The 20,887-nt window shown below is 37.8% G+C and overlaps 1 protein-coding gene across 1 annotated transcript in view; it reads right to left on the bottom strand.

Moving 5' to 3' along the window:
* Nucleotides 1-11,325, bottom strand: part of LOC306987189 (uncharacterized protein) — a 34,691-nt gene extending 23,366 nt beyond the window's left edge. Inside the window, exons 1-7 of the mRNA XM_079591267.1 lie at nt 11,094-11,325; nt 10,620-10,902; nt 10,402-10,535; nt 10,285-10,317; nt 6,616-6,895; nt 6,323-6,459; nt 5,373-5,464 (exon numbers count right to left, since the gene is read on the bottom strand). Of these exons, the coding sequence (XP_079447393.1) occupies nt 5,373-5,464; nt 6,323-6,459; nt 6,616-6,895; nt 10,285-10,317; nt 10,402-10,535; nt 10,620-10,902; nt 11,094-11,235 (1,101 nt within the window). The 5' untranslated portion in view covers nt 11,236-11,325. The remainder of the gene's footprint in view (nt 1-5,372; nt 5,465-6,322; nt 6,460-6,615; nt 6,896-10,284; nt 10,318-10,401; nt 10,536-10,619; nt 10,903-11,093) is intronic.
* Nucleotides 11,326-20,887: the final 9,562 nt, after the last annotated feature.

The following is a 20,887-nucleotide window of genomic DNA, read 5'->3' as shown; positions in this document are numbered from 1 at the left end:
CACACACAACTTGACATACATGCTCAGGGCAAGTTATGACGGAGTATATACATTGAGCACTGCTGTTCAGTTGGCTTGTTTGGGGTCAAATTTCTTCTTTTTTTTCTTATAAATTTGTATTTTTGAAATATAACTTTATTTCATTTGGATGAATTTGTCTGTCTTTGATCAGATTTATCAATTGTTATCATTTCCATTTGTGCTGGTCAATTATAAACAATATAGGCAAAATTTAACTGCAAAAATTGAAAGCGAATTTGGTGGGGTCGCTGCAAATATTTGGGTGGCTCCTCCCCTAACAGATCTCACTCCAAACTTTTGACAAAACTTGAGAGCCCTGTAGTATTAATCAGAATGACGCTTCATATAGAAAGTGCGCCAACATACACACTGCGCCGCTGCCCTTCCTTTCACGGACTTCGAAATAAAAGCATGTGTGCTAAGTAACGTACAAACACTTGTAAAACAAATAAGAATACAATGTCCACAATAAGTATTCAGCGAGAAACATGATGGTCACGGATCTATCAGAGATCACTTAGTGTACATCTGTTTTACAAAATGTGCCTTGTCTGAATTTAAAGGGATAGTTCACTCAAAAAGGAAAATAAGTCCATAATTACTCAAATCATCCTATAGGTGCATATGACATTCTTGTTTCAGGCGAATACAATCAGTCATATAAAAAATGTCCTGGCTCTTCCAAGCTTTATAATGGCAGTGAATGGCTGTATATTTTTTGAAGTCCATCAGAATCATAAGAATTCTCATTCTTGGGTGAACTATCCCTTTAATTCATGAACATATCCATAAACGTTCAATGTAATGCATTTATGTGTTTGTTATTAGTCTGCAGCCGAAACTTATTAAAATAGTTCTATAATTAATTTTCAATCTTTACAAACCCACTTTAACTTAATTTTCTGTTGGCTGTTTCTACATATAAAGTTTTTATACAGTATGTCGTTAGCCTGGGAAAACCCAGACCACTCTCAGTTGTAACTGAGTTAGGGTCTGGCAAAGCTCCATAGACAATTCATTTCCACAGGGGCGTCACCAACGGACGTCGGATAGATCTAAAACCAATCAGAGCGATGAATGACATGACGTATGCAGAGCGACGGAGAAACATCTCGAGACTCTCAGCAATTCTCTGTTTGTGTTAACGAAAATTACAATTTTCGTTAAATCGCTTGAAACAGACGCGATAGCTGATTCGAACGAGTGATGTTGTGATGTTCCACGGCGGCATCCATCTTTGTAATGTACAAAATCTGCGTCACCGTCTCTGCTCTGTCGTCACTCGTCATCGTGTAAAGTCCGCCCCAACGTTTCTGATTGGTGCCGCGATTTCGACGGATTGGAAATGGGTTTCAATGGGCTCTTTGCCAGACCCACTTGCAGAGCAAATCTAAATTTGCCGGAAGTGGTCTGGGTTTTCCCAGGCTAGTATGTCGTACCAGATGACACATTAATGTGTACTTCCATTTTCAATTCCCTGGGCGAAGAGCAACAACCAAAAACATTGTAACCAATGTAACAAACAAGCTTGAGATTAACATGGATGATTTGCTTGTAGACAGTATTTAAAAGAAACAAAACAAAGAAGAGAAAAGAAAAGATGAAAGAAGCCAATAAAAGAAGACAGAAGATGGCAAGGTCCTCATCAGGAAACAAACATCTCCAAAGCAAGAGAGATGATGCAAATATTAGACAACAACAGCGATCGAATTAAAGATTGATGAGACTTATAAAACAGTCAATTGGGGGAAAAACATATTTTGGAAAGTTGTTTGAAATATAAAGTGGACAAATTGGCAGAGAGTGTTAAAGTTCAGTTAAAGTTCGACACCGCCCGTTGAGTATGTTCCTGCTGAGTCATGAAGTAAGTGTGATGTGGAACTCAGATATGTATGAATAGGAATATGGCAACATCTTTTACATATATCCTGTTGCTTAAGAGCGATAAAGCTTGCAAAACTGCAATTTTTGCATGTCAGACATCTGACTGCAAAGTGTATATAAATGTCCATAACAAACGTATAAACTAATGAATACACATCTGCAATTTAATTGGCTACACCATAAATAGTGTGAAAATAAATCAAGTTTTTAGTATGCAGGCTAATGTAATACCCTTGCCTTACTCTAGTGTAGTAAACCTGAATAATATGAATTAATTTTTGTACAGCTGATGATCTCAATTTAGAGAGCAAAACATAAAATATATAAAATGACCAAAAAAATACCTAATTTACTGTAAACAATCTATCAGAAGAGTCAAGAGAACAAATCAACAGAACCGAAGCAATAATACACTGTGTTCTGCATGTGACAGTAACAATGAATCACACACACACTCTCTACATCAGTGGTTCCCAAAGTGGGTGCCGCCGCACCCTGGGGTGCCATTACAACTGGCTAGGGGTGCCGCAGAATCTCAGCTTTATTTTCCAATTTAAACAGCCTAAAATAACTACCGAACAAAACACCAACATATGCATGTCCAAACGAAAAATTAATAAGCGAAAAAAACACTGATATATTTCATACATTTAAAAGTGAAATGTTTATTTACCGCTAATTGGATTGTTTTCGGGAGGGAATCGTCCCGCTCACTCCGCCTTTGTAATGGTGCGCGCTCAATTTTATATAATGAAAACTTTGACTGGATCCGTGACCCCTTTAACCCTCTCTCATCAGAATCGGCAAAGATGTTGCCAATCAAATCGCAAGAAGAACTGGCGGAACTTCTTATGGATCGCACTTTAAAATTTAAATTTGGAGAAATGTCTTCAGATGAATTTTGGCTGCATGTGGGACACGAATACCCATCTATCTCAGAATGCGCCGTCAATGTGCTGTTGCCGTTTTCAACCTCTTACTTGTGCGAGCTAACGTTCTCTTCCCTGGCATACGTGAAAAACAAAAAAAAGGCCTGTCAGTGGAGCACGATCTACGAGTTGCACTATCCTCAATCAACCCCCGTATCAAGAGGCTGTGCTCGCAAAAGCAGGCACATGTATCCCATTAAAATGCCCGCGACAGTTCCATGCAAAGATATTTTATTTTTTATGTTATAAGTTATAAGGTTTGAACAAAGCAAACGAGGAACTAAAGAAAATAATATTTGGAGTTGTTTATTATTATTTAAAGAGTTAAGTATCTTTAAATCTGTTTTGTTCCAATGATTCTCACATACAGTAGCCTAATTGGTTAAAGTCAGTCTGTTGACGTGTGTCCAGTTATAAATGGACAGATGATTCATCTGAAGGGGTTGTTTCACCTCATATTATGTCTGCTGTGATGCATTCATAATAAATGAATGCTGCAGTTTATCATTTGTTGTTTGCTCATCTGGATATAATTGTGTTTGTATATGTTCGTTTAGTTTAATTAGGTTGGGTGCCGTGGAAAAAAAAAACACTACAAAGGGGTGCCATGCTTTCAAAAAGTTTGGGAACCACTGCTCTACATAACATCATAAGCAAATGAAATGGTCATCACTGATTTCTAAAGCTGCATATATGCTAACGACCCACAAAACGTTAGCTAACAGCATTAAAGGAGATCGATACAATAAACACTTTAGTCTCTCAAAGTTTAGCAGACAACATCAAATTAAAACGGTACCTTGTGCCCGTCATCAGCCAGGAGCTAAGAGGTAGAAATAAATCTTTTTAAACTTATATTTTCAGTGTGTAAATAAATACACTGCGCTGCTGCACTTTCTTTCACGGACTTCAAAATAAAACAAGCATGTGTGGTAAGTAACGTATACACTCTTGTAAAACAAATAAGAATACAATGTCCACAATAAGTATTCAGCAAGAAACATTAATCAACCAAAACATAAACAAATAAAAAGTTATTTAGCAACATATGGCTCATCGAGCCTCTGAGTTTGGCACGGACTCCCCCTGAAATTTCTAACCAGCGAACAGCGCTCAAAACCTGAAGGTTATGCCAAATCTTTTTGATTTGTAAAGGTTATGGAGATGTGTGATGGAAATCTTAGTCATTTAGGGGGAATATAAATACAAGTAGCAATAGACAGTTGTGATTGTGATTATTTTTTTATTCATTGTCACCCAAATGGGGCCTTTCAAAACCTTTATAAAGTCCCCCTTCCTCTGGAAACTGTCTCCTAATGGCTGACAACACATGCAGGTAAGGGTCCAATACTAGCTTTGCTATTGCCTGATACATGATAATAACCTGTGCAATACTGTGATCTGAGCATTAGAGTTACATATCGTCATTTACCGTGTAAATATCTATAAGGTCTGGTCTCTCACCAAGACACCTGCCCTGTTCTCCTCACACCACAACTCACAATTTGTCTCCTCTGACCATTACCCAAAACCATATTTAGAAGTGCATATTTATTAATAATAACTATTGTGTCAACTATATAACAAGGTTGGAATAATAACTATAAAACAAAGGCGGCCTTTAATGAAGAAGCTGTTAGTTGTGTTTCTTTAAAATATTGAAATGCAATGGTGGTTTTAATAATAAAACTAAACTTTTGGTTGGATAATTCAAGTCCGTGTTGTAGGATTTAAGGGCAAATTAATCTTCCAGATTCGTTCAAACATAATTCATGACATTAGAATTGACACACCACGCCCAATATTTGTAAGCCACCTTAACACAATGTGAGCCAGAGAGTTCCATGCATGATGGGCCACATAATTTTTACCACAAATGATGTCGCCAGAAAATGAAAGGTAAAACGGTCTCAACCTAGAGCAATTTAGAAGAGAAGAAAACAAACAAAACTAATTTCATCACAGAACCACCGTACTGAAACAAATTAGAATAACAATCCCAAAATGTAACTAAACTACATTCAATGTTATAAACTATATTGAGAAAATGAACAAACTGTTAGTTCTCAGATAATCTAATGCCCTGCACCAGTACAGTGGCCAGTCATGGAGTTGCTGTCTTGTTGTTTGATACTGAGAATGAGGATGGGAGAATTGATGGTTAAGGGACACGCCTCTCGTTAATTAAATCTTACTGGTCTTTTTATTTAGCAGTGAGTCAAGAGACTGGATAAAAGCTGGGCTTTAAGAGTGGAGAAGAGCTGCCTGGGAAGCATGCTGTGCTGTACCCAGAGAAAATAATGGGTTTGAAACGCTTATTTTGTGATTGCTTAAAAGCCCACATGCTTGCTTTTTGTTCATGTTTATCCATGAGTGTGTTGACAACTCTGTTGCACTGCCGCTCTCAGACCCTGCCTCCCTCATTTCTAGACAAAAGTTTATACGTAAACACACAGTGCACGAACAGGACACGGCAACGCAAGGTCTGGGTCTGCCTCCTCCATGGGTGGCGCAAAAAGCCTGCAGGTCCACACCCACTTGGTAAATGTGAGGGCAGTCAGGAGTGCCGTCGAGAGACCGGGTCTTAAACTCAACGGACTGCAATGGCTCAAAGGGCGCTCTCTGTAGGGCTGGTAATACCACAGAGAGTCCTAAGAGGGGATGAGGCGCGGTCGAGGAGGATCTTCTCGTTTATGGTTAAGCAGGGAGAGAAGAAACCGTTTTGTAAATGATTATTCTGGTTTATCTTTCTCCAGGTAATTTAGATCTCTGGGTTAGTTCGTTTTGATTGTTATTTAGGCCAGGCTCTCCCCTAAAGCTATTACCCCTATTTTCATTATTATTATTTTTAATATTTCTGGTTTGGTTATTGTTGCTTTTGTGCCTTTTTTACCCTTTATAACAGAAAATTAAAAGTTAATATTGGTTGAATTGGTGGTTGTGTCCTAGTTCTCTCCATGGTTTTCTTTTTCTTTTCTCTTTTTTGTAAAATGAAATTCTTTACTTTGTTACCAGCTCCTCAACCCTAGATGGGTAGCTATGTAACACTATACCTCCTCATTGTAAATATCCAAATAAGCCTCTTTTTTGATCCAGAAACATACAATACAACATGCAATGCTGTAGTATTTTAATGATGTAGAAAGTAGAAAGAAACAAAGACGGGTAAATACACAAACCCCTGGGTTAATAATCAGGTGCATTTTAAAAACGATTTCAATCCTTTACTGAATGTGCACTGAAACGTATCTTTTATCTTAAGGATAAAAGGTGTATGTAAAATGAAAACAAAGAAAAAAGTGCAATATTAGTATTGCTCAGAAAACAGAGGTCTGGTATTTTGCTTGTAGGATCAGTGGACTGCGGTGTAACATCCTCTCATTCCAGTTAATCTGGCAATGAAATCAGAAAACCATTATTAAGGCAGAATACACAGTATAAATAGTACAAATGTCTACACACCATATCTCTTTCCTTTTATTGCTCACCTGAAAACACCTCGACCTCACACAGTGTGAGATATTCATTCCGCCCAGGTATAAAAATGTTGACATATCTCCCCTTAATAGGCTTAAACTCAAATGTTTTTGTCTCTCCAAGTGGGATGGACACAACAGTTGCAGCGCTGCGACAGAGTAACAGAGAAATAGAGACGGGTGTATTAAATATACTTCTGTCAAAGGCAAGTTTGTATTAAAAGTATTTATTCAAAGTAATGTTATCTTATTTACAAATGTTCTAACCACTTGTGTAAGTGTTAAGAGAGAGAGACAATACTTACAGCTCATTATTGTTGCCATTATTATCCAGGCTGTTGCCGATGCGGATCTGAGCTCCATTTATCCTCTCTGCAACACCATCTCCACGATTAGTGATGCTTACCCTGGTTACCTTGTAGACTACCACCAAGTCAACTCTCCACCAGGGGTCCCTGTCCCCATTAGTCGCACTGCATGACCCCAGACTGAAAATTGAATTCTTGTTGCCATCGACAGCATTTTGAGCAACTGTTTGAGCGTATGTGGTAGACTGGACAGCTTTGGCTCCAAGAGCAAGATTCCCTGTATAACAAAATGATAAACAATAACTTTCTTTTGACTTTAAAGGCTATGTTGCAGGTTAGAGTACCTAGTGAGCCAATGTATAGAAAAATAATGTAGGAACAATATTTAAATATGAACATATACTTATAAAACGCTATTTAGGCTTCTGGAGTCGTTTTTGTGAGAAAATTTTACTTCCGCGTTTGAAAACCGCCAAACCGGAAGTGACGTAACATGAGGCAGAGCGGTCAAAGTAAACAATAGGAAACCAATGGATCGCAATGACAGATCGGACGCTGAGGAAATTCTAGCCTAAATGTTTACTCGTATGATGGACCTCAGCCATATAATTATGAGCCTCATATGAAGCCAAGAGAGCAGACAGGTCAGGATTAGACTGAACAATGGTCAGAGGAGACACATTGAGCTGTGGTGTGAGGAGAACAGGGCAGGGGTCTCGATGAGAGAACAGTGTTACTAGCTTATAGATTTATTCGGTAACACTTTACAATAAGGTTCATTTATTAAACATTATTTAATGTATTAACTAACATGAACAATACATTTGTTACAGTATTTATGAATCTTTGTTAATGTTAGTTAATATGAATAAAGCTGTTCATTGTTTGTTCATGTTAGTTCACAGTGCATTAACTCATGTTAACAAGATTTTAATAAAGTATTAGTAAATGTCGAAATTAACATTAACAAAGATGAATAAATGCTGTATAAGTGCAGTTCATTATTAGTTAACGTTAACTAATGTTAACTAATGAACCTTATTGTAAAGTGTTACCATTTATTCACGTTAGCCGACGATATGTATAACACTATGCTCAGATCACAATATTGTACAGATTATTATCATGTATCAGGCAAAAGTAAAGCTTTTATTTAGACCCTTACCTGCATGTGTTGTGTATGTCAGCCATTAGGAGACAGTTTCCAGAGGAAGAGGGGCTTTATAAAGGCTTTGAATAGCCCCATTTGGTGACAATGAATACAAAAATAATCACAATCACAACTGTCTTACTGTATAAAAACTTTATATGTAGAAACAGCCAACACAAACATTAAAATTCGGAGTACAGATTGGAAATGAACTTAATATATTATATTTAGGCTATAATAAGTGTCGGCTGCAGACTAATAACAAACACATAAATGCATTACATTACAAGTTTATGTAGGATATGTTAATTAAATTAAGACAAGGCACATTAAGACAGGTAGGCTACATGTAGCCTATGCATTTTGTAAAACAGAAGTACAATAAGTGATCTCTGACGGATCCGTGACCGTCATGTTTCCCGCCCGCGGCCGAAACACAATCTGATGGCGGACCGGGCGACCCGATGAAGGAGCCGGGACAGTGTGCACATATCGCCGTCACCATATAACTCCATGTCGCCGAGATTAAATAAACACAAGATTTTGACGCGTATCCGAGAGTGGAGCGGAGTGTGAGCGCGCACTGCATGGCACGGACGCGCGGGCGCGAACACTTATCAACAGTGAAACAATTTAAAATACTCTATCATTTCTGGTCATACAGAAAATAATAATACATTATTCGCAACTACTTTTATTTGTGTAAACTCGCAATAACAAGAAAGCGTTGTGCTTTTGTCAAATAAAATAAAACAATCAGGCGCGCTTTCATGATCTCCGTGAACTGGAGCGCGAGAACTGAAACTAAATATGTAGGCTAATTAAAGCTTGAAATGTCCACTTCAAAACGAACAAATTTTAATCGAAAGCTAATACATTCTGATTATGTAATCCGTATGAAAGGTGCATTTCTCTCTAAAAGCACACCCGCTTAACAGCGGAGATGGAGATATGTTTTTAACCGACACTGATTTAGAAAACAATAGTTTATTAATAAACAATTAAAATGCCTCGTTATTTTTTCAGACACATTTATTATCATTAGCCTATAAATCACCTTTCTGTAGGCTGTGGTTCGAGAGATATATGGCTCTTCTCATTCAGCACTGCGGGAATAATATCATTTCCAGGTTCTAATTTTGTCTCAGAAAAATAAATCAGCAACAACAAAATCCATATTAATTTGTGAATATTTTAAATGTTTAATTAAGGGGCAACAAGTAGCCTAATAAACAAAAATTCGTCAATATTAATTTTTTTGCGCAGAATTTGGTGTAGCCTAGCCTACAGTTCAAATTAAAATTTTGCCTTTTAAAAATACAACAACCGTTTTTGTTTTGTAATTACGGGTTAAAAATATTTTTTTCTCTCTGTTTTGTAATTTAGTAAACTTTATAGATTTCAACCATATTATTCCTTCTTGAGTCTTTTTAACAAGAATTTAGATAATGTATGAATTGAATAGTGATTGTGTGACCTATGATGGGGGAACAACCAGTGATACCCTTGGTAGTACCATCAAATGATGCCTATAGCGATGTCATCAGGATACACATACAGCGGTAGGCAGTGGCCCACCTTACCGGGTGACCACGTCGTGGTTCACCAGAATTTATAGTTTACCCACCTCTTTGTTTACCACTACACCTCTGACCACGACGATGATTAATTGAAATACAATAACCACCGAAAACACACTGAATCACGACCGCTCCAACTAAATACCAACCTACTCTGCACTGAGCGAACGCACAATGCAGAGCCCGGCGGCAAACGACTACCTCATGTGACGTAATATGACGCGATGGTGAAAAAAAAAACGGTTTTTCAACACGGTCAAGGAAACGGTCACGTTTTCTACTAAATTTGTGCCCTTATGTCTTGCAAAACGATTTTAAATCCTGCATTTACTTTTCATATGGTATTTTCATACAAGGTTATATATTAATTTTGAAGAAAAAAAAACCTGCAAGATAGCCTTTAATGTGCTAAAGTATAGTCCTAATAAAATCGGCAAAATAATGGTAAGCTATGTAATACTATTTTTACAGGTTTCATCACAAATCAATATGTCCATGTAATTATGTATTTGTTTTAAATGACTGTACAATCTCCCTGATGATCATATTTGATACTCACGATTTTTATAATAAATTATGATAAACATTCATTGAAAGCGCCATTGTCATTTTTGATGTTTTACAATGAAATGAATACATTTAAATGTTTGTCTTGCTAGGAATAATTTTTCTTTACGGAAGCTTTGCATTTTTTATAAGCAAGTTTATAAAAAAAATGCAATATTTTGTGTCCAAAATGTTTTCTTTTGTGGCTAGTAGCCATGTAATAAGCCGGGGTCTTGACCACCCTGTCTGGGTTTATTTTGCGATAAAATCTGTCTTGATGTACATTATCCCTTATTGGTTACCAAATGTTCAGTAAGAATATTATATATGCATTATTGCATTGTTGCATATATATATGCAACCACATTGAAAGTAATGAAGAACACTCACTTGGACCGCAAATGTACGATGGCGTGTCCATTACTGTTAATAAAATAATAACAGTTATACACACATTAATAAGTACATACACAAATTCTGCCCCTATCTTCTCTCTCTGTCCCTTACCTGCCATCACCTCAACTTCACACAGAGTGAGGATTTCATCATTCCCAGGTAAAAAAATGTTGACATATCGGCCATTAACAGACTCAAAAGAAAATGTTTGTGTGCCATTAGGAGGAATGAGAATAGTTGCAACCCTGCAAATGCATAAAGAACAGTGTTAAAATGAAGACCAGAGGCTACGCAACAATGCACAATTTTGCAATTGAAACATTTCTTACAGCTCATTGTTGTTTCCGTTGTTGTCCAGCTTGTTCCCAATACGAATCTGAGCTCCTCTAAGCCGCTCTTTGCAACAGTCTCCACGATTAGTGATGGTGACGTTGCTTACAGTGTAGACATTTCCAAGGTCAACTCTCCACCATGGATTATACTCAGTTTTAGTGAAAGTGCACGAGTCCTTCTTGTAATCTGAGTCTCTGTTTCCATCTACGGCATGTTGAGCATCTCCCTGTGGGTGGCCTAAGGAGGACTGCACAGCCATGCCATTAAGAGCAAGATTCCCTGTTCAATATCATAGGAAATCGAGATTAGACGGGTTCAAAGCATTACAAATAAATTTTAAAAAGTGGTTTATTTATTTACCATATTTCAGAATATAATTTTAATAAATTAATCTGATCAATATGTAATGATACACAATGGTTACGGATATTTAAATCCTAGCATTTTTACTTGTATTATTCTAAACATACCTTGGGAATCAGTGATGCACAGTCCAGTAAAAAGTGTTAGAAACAAAACCACACGCATGGCCATCCTGATATAAGACATAACACACCTCATCTCAGCATATGAAGGAATCATTATCAATTTCTCATTTAAACAAAGAAACATAAATTGCTAATGTAATAATCAAATAGTATAGAAGAACCTTATGACTTAAAGTGAGTGTAATGTGACTAAACTGCCTCCGTTCATTGGTTTTTAAATGCCTTTGCTGAGTTTGCTTTATTTTTATTTGATTTCATTTAATCTTGCTATAATCAATATAGCACCAATGCTATATTTTCTAAATGTCATAATCATGTGTTAAACACATATTCATTACTAAAATGAGCTCATTAAATCTGCATTCAATTATTATATTTTTTAAATTAATAATTTTTTAGCTAACTGTGACTTCGTAGATTTACATTTCTGAAATACATAACTTAGACGATCACCCCTGATAACAGAACACTCCAAGTTGTATTACAGACTCATGCTCTCTCTGTAAAGCTGCTTTGAAATTATGTGTATTGTGAAAAGCGCTATACAAATAAACGTGAATTTAATTGAATTTAAACAATTTTCTAAGCCCATGATACGAAGACATTTGGTAAAACTTTACAACAGTGTTATTATAGTTAACTAAACTCATAAAAAATAAACTTTTTTAGCTTTAATAAGGATTAATCTAGATTTAATTTACACACTACATTATTATTGTACCTGAATACTGTAAGACCTGAAGAACTTGTTTGTTTAATTTGTATCTTTATTCTATTGTATTTGTGTTATTACTTGTAATTTGATCATCTTACTGACTGTTAACTTTATTTAACATTACTTATCAAAATATAAATTTTTCTATTTAATTTATGTTTCTCAAAATGTATCTTTGGCTGCATTATGATTTTCTAATTCAAAACAAGATATTGACATCATAAATATATATCCTTTTGCTGTTTTGCTTTGTTTACATTCACAAACCCGGAACAAATGTACCAATGCTGTCTGCTCTCTGCTGGTCAGCCGTACATTGATGACTGGATGTTTCTCTTTTTTTGAACTATATTGTTGTTTAAAGGACAAGTTCGGTATTTTACACTTAAAGCCCTCTTTACAGATCGTATCTGATGAAATAGAACGGTTAAGATTAAACTTTGGACAGATGCTGCTGTCGCGAGAATTTTAGGTTTATATCGCTTTCCCCCCTCACCCCCACAATGGTTGTCTATGTGCACTGGAAGATTCCTTCCTAAAACACATTAAATTTTCGTTTACAAAGACGTGAAACTCACCGAGTGGTCAGGGGTGTTCACTGATACGGTTCCAAAAAAAAAATCGCTGAAAAAGATGCATTCCAACAGCTTTTATCGTAGTTTTTGACTTGTATTGAATGTGCTGTGTGAGGTGCGGTATTACTCCGCCGCTGGAGTGTCTATTATTCAAGCTCTCAACGGAAGAATCACGGGTGTGACACGTTTGGCAAAATAGGTCCACAAAAGCTAAATAAACCTAAAATTCTCGCGACAGCAGCATATGTCCAAATTTTAATCTTAACCGTTCTATTTCATCAGATACGATCTGTAAACAGGGCTTTAAGTGTAAAATACCGAACTTGTCCTTTAAATCGTCGCTGTACAAATAATGAACTTCTTTCAGATTCCATAAATTTTGTTTTGAGAAACCGAGGTATTGTAATGAAATCTACAAGCAGACATAAGATAATTATGAAAGAGTGTAGGAAAGTATTAAAGGATCAGTGTTATTTAATGCCATTTAGAATAATTAACAATAAACACTATTAGCATGGCACGTGAAATAACAGATTGCGCCACTCAGTTGACGATTATTAGCAAAAATAGCCAATTTTACAGATCTCATGACCTGTAGGTGGCGCTGTTCCAAAATTTGGCATGGACCCTCAGATCGTGGTTCCAATGAAACATGCCAATTTTTTTTTCAATTGATCAAAGTTTAGCCGAGAAACTGCCTCTGGACTAATTCTGGGTCGACCTCGTTAAAGTACACGACATCATAACTTTTGAACAAATATAACTAAATAAATAAAAACTGTTCAGCCATTTCTGTGCGGCTCGGTCTAAAGATCATCTTATCAGATTTTGGACAAAATTTGAAGGAGTAGCGAAAAAACAGAAAACTGTATTTTTCAAAATTGCCGCTACTGTAATGGGTGAGGTCTTGATGCAAGATGTTTAATGTGATCACCATAATGAGAGGAATCAGGTGTACTACATTTTATTTTTCTAGATCAAATATCTAGATCAAAGTTCAAAAGTTATAACCATTTGAATGTAACATTTTTGAACTGGTGGTGACGCTATGAAGTTCATCCTGGACACTCCAACATTGGCCAAATTACTTTTCTTTACCATCACTTCAAGCGTGCCAAATTTCATAATTTTCCTACTTACGGTTCATATGGCTGCCATTGACTCCCATTAGAGAAAAATGAATAAGAAAACGAATGGATTCCAATAATAATGTTCCCCCGGTGTAGAGAGCGCATAAACCTTCCACTCACCTGCAATTCCTCAATGTATCAACCTCACAGAAGACCTTCACAACTCTGCTTTTTATCTGCTTTTAAACAAAACATTACTTTTTATATAAACAACAAATAGCATTATTAACATTTGTTTATAAATAATTGCTTTATTTATTTATTATCCAATATATTATTCATATGAGAAATATTATTCTGTCACAACATTTCAAACCAAAAATGTGCTATTAAACATTGATATGAATATTGATACGAACCAGCAGTCTTAAGAAGGTATAGCTGAATAATATTGTGCTCAGAAATAATGCTCTATTTATTGTTGAAATTAAGGCCCTCCCAACCAAAACAAATTAATCTGATATCTGATATGAACCCATTACATAAGAGTACCCATTTTTGTAAACCATAACCCTAACCTCTATATGTCCTCCTACAATATTAGTCTTGGTTAAACACGAAGATGGTCACATCATAACTGTCTATACCTCTCTACGTTTGCACCAAGGAAAGGAATTATAGAACTTTATTTCTCATATGAATAATATACTGGATAATAAAATAAAGCAATTATTTATAAACAAATTTTAATAATGCTATTTGTCGTTTATATAAAAACTTAATATTTTGTTTAAAAGCAGATGGGTGTCAAACACATTTTCCATGTGTGTTATATCAATATTGATGACATGTCAACTGTCGGACTTGTCTAAATCTAATGAATAGATGTTCACTATTTTCTCATCTTTTACCATATATTTACCTTAACAAAAGAACCTGACACAAACGCTTGTGCTTTCTTTTTTTTGCACAATGATAAATTGCATTTTAAGTAATTACAAAAAAAATCCAGTGCATTCTTTCACTGTATTGTGCATCTAAGCAAAAGAGTTATAAGGTAAATTATTATCACTTGGTAATTGTATTATGTAAATCACTTTATTGTCATATTGGTTATCGTGTTGTTGGTTTTATTTACAGTGTTTTACTTGTGTGCAATTGTATTAAACATTTTTGTAAACATAACTTTGTGTGAAGTTATTGCATGCACAATTTATTAGAATTTCAGTTGTATCCAGGTACGTTTCAACAGTATTTACTGTTCAATATAACAATGTGCTACAATATCATTGAAATTTTACAGAAAAAGTAAAAATTTTCTTGGCATACAAGACAGAAACATGATTAATATGTTGTTTTGTAGATTTCTCATATCAATATAAAAAGGGTGTGCTCAGTGTAAACAGTATTCATTTTAATTTGTCCAGTTAGGTACTTTTTGGTTGTGTTTACCGTCTCGTTAAACAAGGAAGAACCACATAGAACTCAGCAAATATAAGACAGTGTAAATAGAAACTAGATACACAAAGTATTTACACTGTTTAAAAAGCAATAGATTGTATTTACACTATGTAAACTGTTTCATGGTGCATATTTTTAAGCACATTTGACCTTATTTTGATTATTCTCAGGTTAGATAGAGTAAGTCAAATCTGTCCTAAATCATAAGCATCTGAATTTTCATACTTGCAATCCATAGGTCAGAAGACTTCTCCGTTGTCTGTTCAACTCACTTTTGTAGAAATCAAAGACTTTTGGCAGGTGAGCTTCTTAGTTTCAATTAAATATAGTTTTATTATTTACAGGTTAACTAGTTTACATATAAAGTACTAATATATAAAAAACAAGACAAAAAAACATCAAAAGCAAATCGTTTACTGTCTGTCAGAGGCATCAATGGCAAGAGCATCGAACACCGGAGAAGCCGTTCCACAGAATCGGCATCTGCCTTCATCTTCTCCTTTCAGCCTTTTAGACCATCTGCATTCTTAAGATCATCATCTTAGGAAATTATTTATTTGTTTTTTACAGACATTCAATCAGATTCTAATTCCTTAAGGTCATCAGTACTAAAAATTCCCCGCATAATTTTTCAGTCTCTTACAGACAATTTATCTAATCCGAAGTCTTGAGGTGTCATGAGTTCTGGGAATTATTTTCGGACCGTCTATAAAAAGCCTTTCGCCTCTTTGTTCTCCTCCTTCTGACTTTTCTTCTTTGTTGCATCATGTGCCTCGTCCGCAAAACATCCGAAACAAACATTCTTTCACCAGCTAAGCTTTTTCTAGTACATGTTTCTTCCTCTATTCTACCAGCATGCTTTTTAATAAATGCTTAAAATATTAAGTGTGGTAGGTTTTTCTTTATAAACCACTTTCTTAATAAATCGGTTACAAAAACCATTGTGGTGTTTTTCTTTATAAACCACTTTCTTAATAAACCCGTTACAAGTGAGGTTGATTAGTGTTCTACACAAAAAAAACGGCATACTTGTAACTTGAATTGCATATTTTCCACAACAAAACATGACAGTATTTTCTTTGCAATGTGTAAATCGTAGTTAGAGGTTATTTATACTTATAAACTTTGGCAACACAGTGCTTAATTATTTATTTTTTAAATGGTGTTTTTAGCCGTTTTGGACATACAAGGTTTCCACCCAACAGCGACGAATAGCCTAAGTTCTACTGCATAAAACTGTCACAATCTCCATTCACCAGTCCAGTCACCTCAGCACACTACGTTTCCCATAATCATCTCTGGCTACCACCTGTGCACGCACAAAAATCACCACACCTGTCTGCCATCAGCCTCATCAGTTCCTGTATAAAAGCCAGCACCAAAGACACATGCTTTATCTAGTCTCATAGTGCTACGCTAAACACTTACCTGACCAATCACATGTGGAAATTAAGTGTGAGATCCTGTCTCGAACTGTCCCTTCTTCAGTCTTTAGTTGTGTGGACACTTACCTGTGCGGACACTTACCTGTGCGGACACTTACCTGTGCAATCCGAGTCTCGAACTGTCCAGTCTTCAATTGTCATCTCATCTTCCAGTCATCCAGTCCTCCTCTCCTCACTGTCTACAAACAGATAAGAACTGTTAACTCACTACTAGTACCACCATATCTATCTCCTAGTTACTCACCTGCCATCATGCCTTGTGTTCTTAACTAAACTCTTTTTGAATTTTACCTGTGTTTGCATTCTTCTGTTTTGTGACGGGGGTCTTCCTGGCAGGAAGAACACCAATCAGTGAACAGACTACACTTCAAGAAATAAGCTAGCCTAGTAGAGGGAGCTCTGTCTTGAATGGCAGATCTGGACGGGACTGCCATATAGTGCCACATCCCTGAGAAAGCAGGTTCTTCTCAGAGGAATCCACCAGGGAGGAGTACCAGATCCGAAAACCGGGTCCGGCTGGACCAGTAAGGCAAAACAAAGACTGCTCCTCTTCCTCCCTGATCTTGCACAGTGTCGGTGTGAGTAGGCTCACTGGGGGAAATGCATACTTGCGTAGGCCACGGGGCCAGCTGAGTGCCAGTGCATCCGTGTCGAGTCTCTCCTTGGTCAGGCAATAAAACATCTCGATTCAACTCCAGATACCTGGGAATGGAGTCTCCATTCTCCCGGAAGCGTAGGCGTGTCGGCCGTACGATTGAGCTCGGCCGGAATGTAAATGGCATGGAGCGACTTGAACCACTGCTGACTACAGAGGAAGAGATGGAGAGCGAGTGGCGACGTGAACGTAGACCACCTTGGTTGATGTACGCCACAATCGCAGTGTTGTCCGTTTGGAGCAATAAGTGCTTGCCCTTCAGCAACGGTTGAAACTGGCATAGGGGGAGAGGCAGTGCTAGCAATTTTTATGCCACTGTAGTTGAGGTCCTGTCCAGGAGCCAGCAGGACGGCGATGAACCTAGAAAGTGAACCGGGCAAACTGAAGACAGCTTTAAAACAGCTGCAGAACAGGAATAAACTATTCTAAAAAAAAAAAAAAAATCTCCACCCAGCCCTCCTCCGGGGAACAGAGTGGCGCGTTCACCACCTCCCGGACAAAAGCAGCTCCCTCCATTACTTGGTTGTCAGTCTCAGGGATGTTGCTTCGCCGACCGCTTGGAGGGGATTGTTGGCTTCCTTCATCTCAGTCAGTTTAAGCCAGAGATGACGTTCCTGGACCACCAAGGTGGACATCACCTGGCCAAGGGCCTGTGCGGTGACTTTTGTCGCCCTGAGGGTGAGGCGAGTTGCCGTACTTCGCTCCTGCATCAACCCCGGCTCAGAACTACCCTTGTGCAGCTCCTTTAGTGCTTTGGCCTGATGGAGGCAGCCTGTCCAGCACCATTGTAAGCCTTGGCAGCAAGTGCGGCTGAGAACCTTCAGGCTTTGGATGGAAGGCACCATTGATTCCGCCAGGTAGTGGCACTTTGCGGGCATAAATGCACGCAATTGTATGCTCCACCTGAGGAAACCCCATCTAACTCTTGGCTGCCCCACCATTTAGGGTAATGAGAGCTGAGGAAGCCGCTTAAAGGCCCAGACACACGAAGCAGTGATTGTGGCTGTCAGACGGGTCCAGGAAACAAACGGATTTAGAAACACACTGGTAGAAAGCCATTTTTTAAAAGATGCAACATCACCCGTGCTTTCTCTTTTAGGGAAATTGCTCTTTTATAGTGCGAGCGCCCAGGGGTGAGATTGCTGCACTTATCTGTGCACGTTTGCTCTTTTAGTAAAAACACAGCTGAATGTGCTGTATATCCCCCACAGAACACTCCCAGATTTAGCTAAGACAGATTGCCAGAAATTACTTGGCTCCAAAGCAAAAAGCTTCATGAGTGACTTATATATGCATATAGCATGCCGTAAATAGGTAGTTTACATGATTTAAAAAAAAATCGTAATATTTAGATATACCTCTAGTTTTAATCATTTAAACAGGCCTTTGAATTTTGGGGGGAAAGTCCTGGCAATGTGTTGTCGTGCATCATGTTTTTTGTTTATTTATATTAATATGAAATAACATTGACTGTGCTTTTGGTTTTATTCGTGAATTTCTGTCTTTTGAGTGAACAGCACAAGACACTTAAAACACAATCAAAAATATAGCTGCAAGCAGCGATTACGGGCCCAAGCCGGTGGCACCGCCACACCGGTGCCTTTAGTGTAACTAAAGGCACCGGGGTGGCGGTGCCCCCGGCTTGGGCCCTCCATCGCTGCTTGCAGCTATATTTATATATATTTATATATATATATATATATATATATATATATATATATAAAGCCGCCACCCCGTTGCCTTTCGGGTTCCTGTGCACGACGGGCAATAACGTAACCCGCTTTGACTGTCGAGAGGGCAATATAGCCCTATGTATCACTCGATTTTATTTAACCAAATGTTTTTTTAACAAAATATGTTATTTATCTGATTCATCCAACCCTATACTGCACTCTTTTACTAATACTATATTATATTTCATCGTTTTCATGTCTTGCCCTCAAACATATCTGTTTAATCTGCTTATTTTTAAGTTACACATAATACATTGATTGAAAAAGAAACTCAAACTTTTTGTTTATGGTAATATTATTTGATACAGAAAGAAATAAGTGAGACTGTGGGAGTGAGGGGAGGGTAATGACAGCCAAAGGGAGACAGAGACAGATAAGTTTTGAAACTAAAAAAATGACATCCTAACTTTGATAATGTTTAAATATACATAAAAATGCAGCATATCATTAATTGAAATTAGTGTACTTTAAAACACTTGATTAAAATAAAAAACACATTTATACATAGTATAAAACACTAGATGGCACAATTGTTCATAGTCTTTCTGCTCCCCTCCCCACACACACACAGACAGGGGGGCTGTCTGTGTGTGTGCCCTCCCTCCCCTCCCCACACAGAGACACACACACACACACACACACACACACAGAGAGAATGGCAGGGGGAACTCTGTCAGAGAGAGACAAAACCACATTCAAACCAAAATATCTGACTTCCTGTTGGTCGGAGCTAATGACTGTAAATCAGAAAGTTGTCCGGCTCAATGTGCACAATATACATACCAAGTTTTGTGACTGTAGGTAAAACTAACCCCCCCACTTTTGTCAAAAGTAACACACTTCCTGCTGCCAGTTGGTGGCGCTATAACTTTGACTCACATTAGTTACATCCATGTGATCGCTCTCTTACAACAAACACGCTACTGAAGTTTCATCAAGATCAATTAATGTATGAAGACGTTATAACACATCGTGTTTCTCTTTTCTCGCCATAATTTCGTTTCCTCGCCACGGCCAAACTGTTCGAGATATCAAAAATCCGTCAGCAATTTAGTATCCTCAATGTCTTGACTTCATGTTGACCGAGTTTGGTTGCGATTGGATGAATTTTCTAGAAAGAGTGTTTCAAATTCCAGGGGCATGCGTTTTCATACCAATCACAATAGCCGACTTCCTGTTGGGCTGGCGTAAAACTTAGAGCACGAAAGTTGTTCGGCCCGATGAGATCTAAATGTGTACCGAGTTTCATATTATTACATGCAAGCGTGTTTGATATACGGACAAGTGTTTGAATCCCATTCCAGGGGGCGCTGTCGAGACCCCCTGCCACGCCCGGGTACCAGCTTCAGCCCGGCCCTGATGGTTCTGACCTGTGTGCAAAATTTCAAGAGTTTTCGAGCACGTTAAGGGCCCCAAAAGTGCCAGAGATTTTGCACACAGCAGAGAAAGGGTTAAACTAAACTAGCCCCCCTCCTCACACACACACATACACAGATCCCCCCTCCCCTCCCCACACAGACAGACACACACACACAGAATGGCAGACAGACAGAGAGAGACACAATTCACATTCAAACCACAATATCTGACTTTCTGTTGGTCGGAGCTAATGACTGTAAATTAGAAAGTTGTTCGGCTTGATAAGATCAAAACACACGCTGAGTTTTGTAACTGTAGGTAAAACTATAACTAAGTTATAACACACTTTATGCATCCTTTTTTAATCATAAATTTGTTTCCTCGCCACGGCCAAACCGTTCGAGATATCAAAAATCCGTCCGCAATTTAGCATCCTCCATGTCTTGACTTCATGCACACCGAGTTTCGTAGTCATCGGATGAATTCTCTGGGAGAAGTGTTTCAAATGCCAGAACATGCGTTTCCATACAGCCCATAATAGCCGACTTCCTGTTGGACTGGCGTAAAACTTAGAGCACGAAAGTTGTTCGGCCCGATGAGATCTATATGTGTACCGAGTTTCATATTATTACATGCAAGCGTGTTTGATATATGGACATGTTTTTGAATCCCATTCCAGGGGGCGCTGCCGAGCCCCCTGCCACGCCCGGGTCCCAGCTTCAGCGCGGCCCTAATGGCCGCGGGTTCTGACATTTGTGCAAAG

Source organism: Phoxinus phoxinus, assembly GCF_949152265.1.
Source record: "Phoxinus phoxinus genome assembly, chromosome: 19".
In the NCBI taxonomy this organism is placed as follows: Eukaryota; Metazoa; Chordata; class Actinopteri; order Cypriniformes; family Leuciscidae; genus Phoxinus; species Phoxinus phoxinus.
Note: the sequence above shows the minus strand (reverse complement) of the source record. Positions and strands in the feature narration are given on the sequence as shown.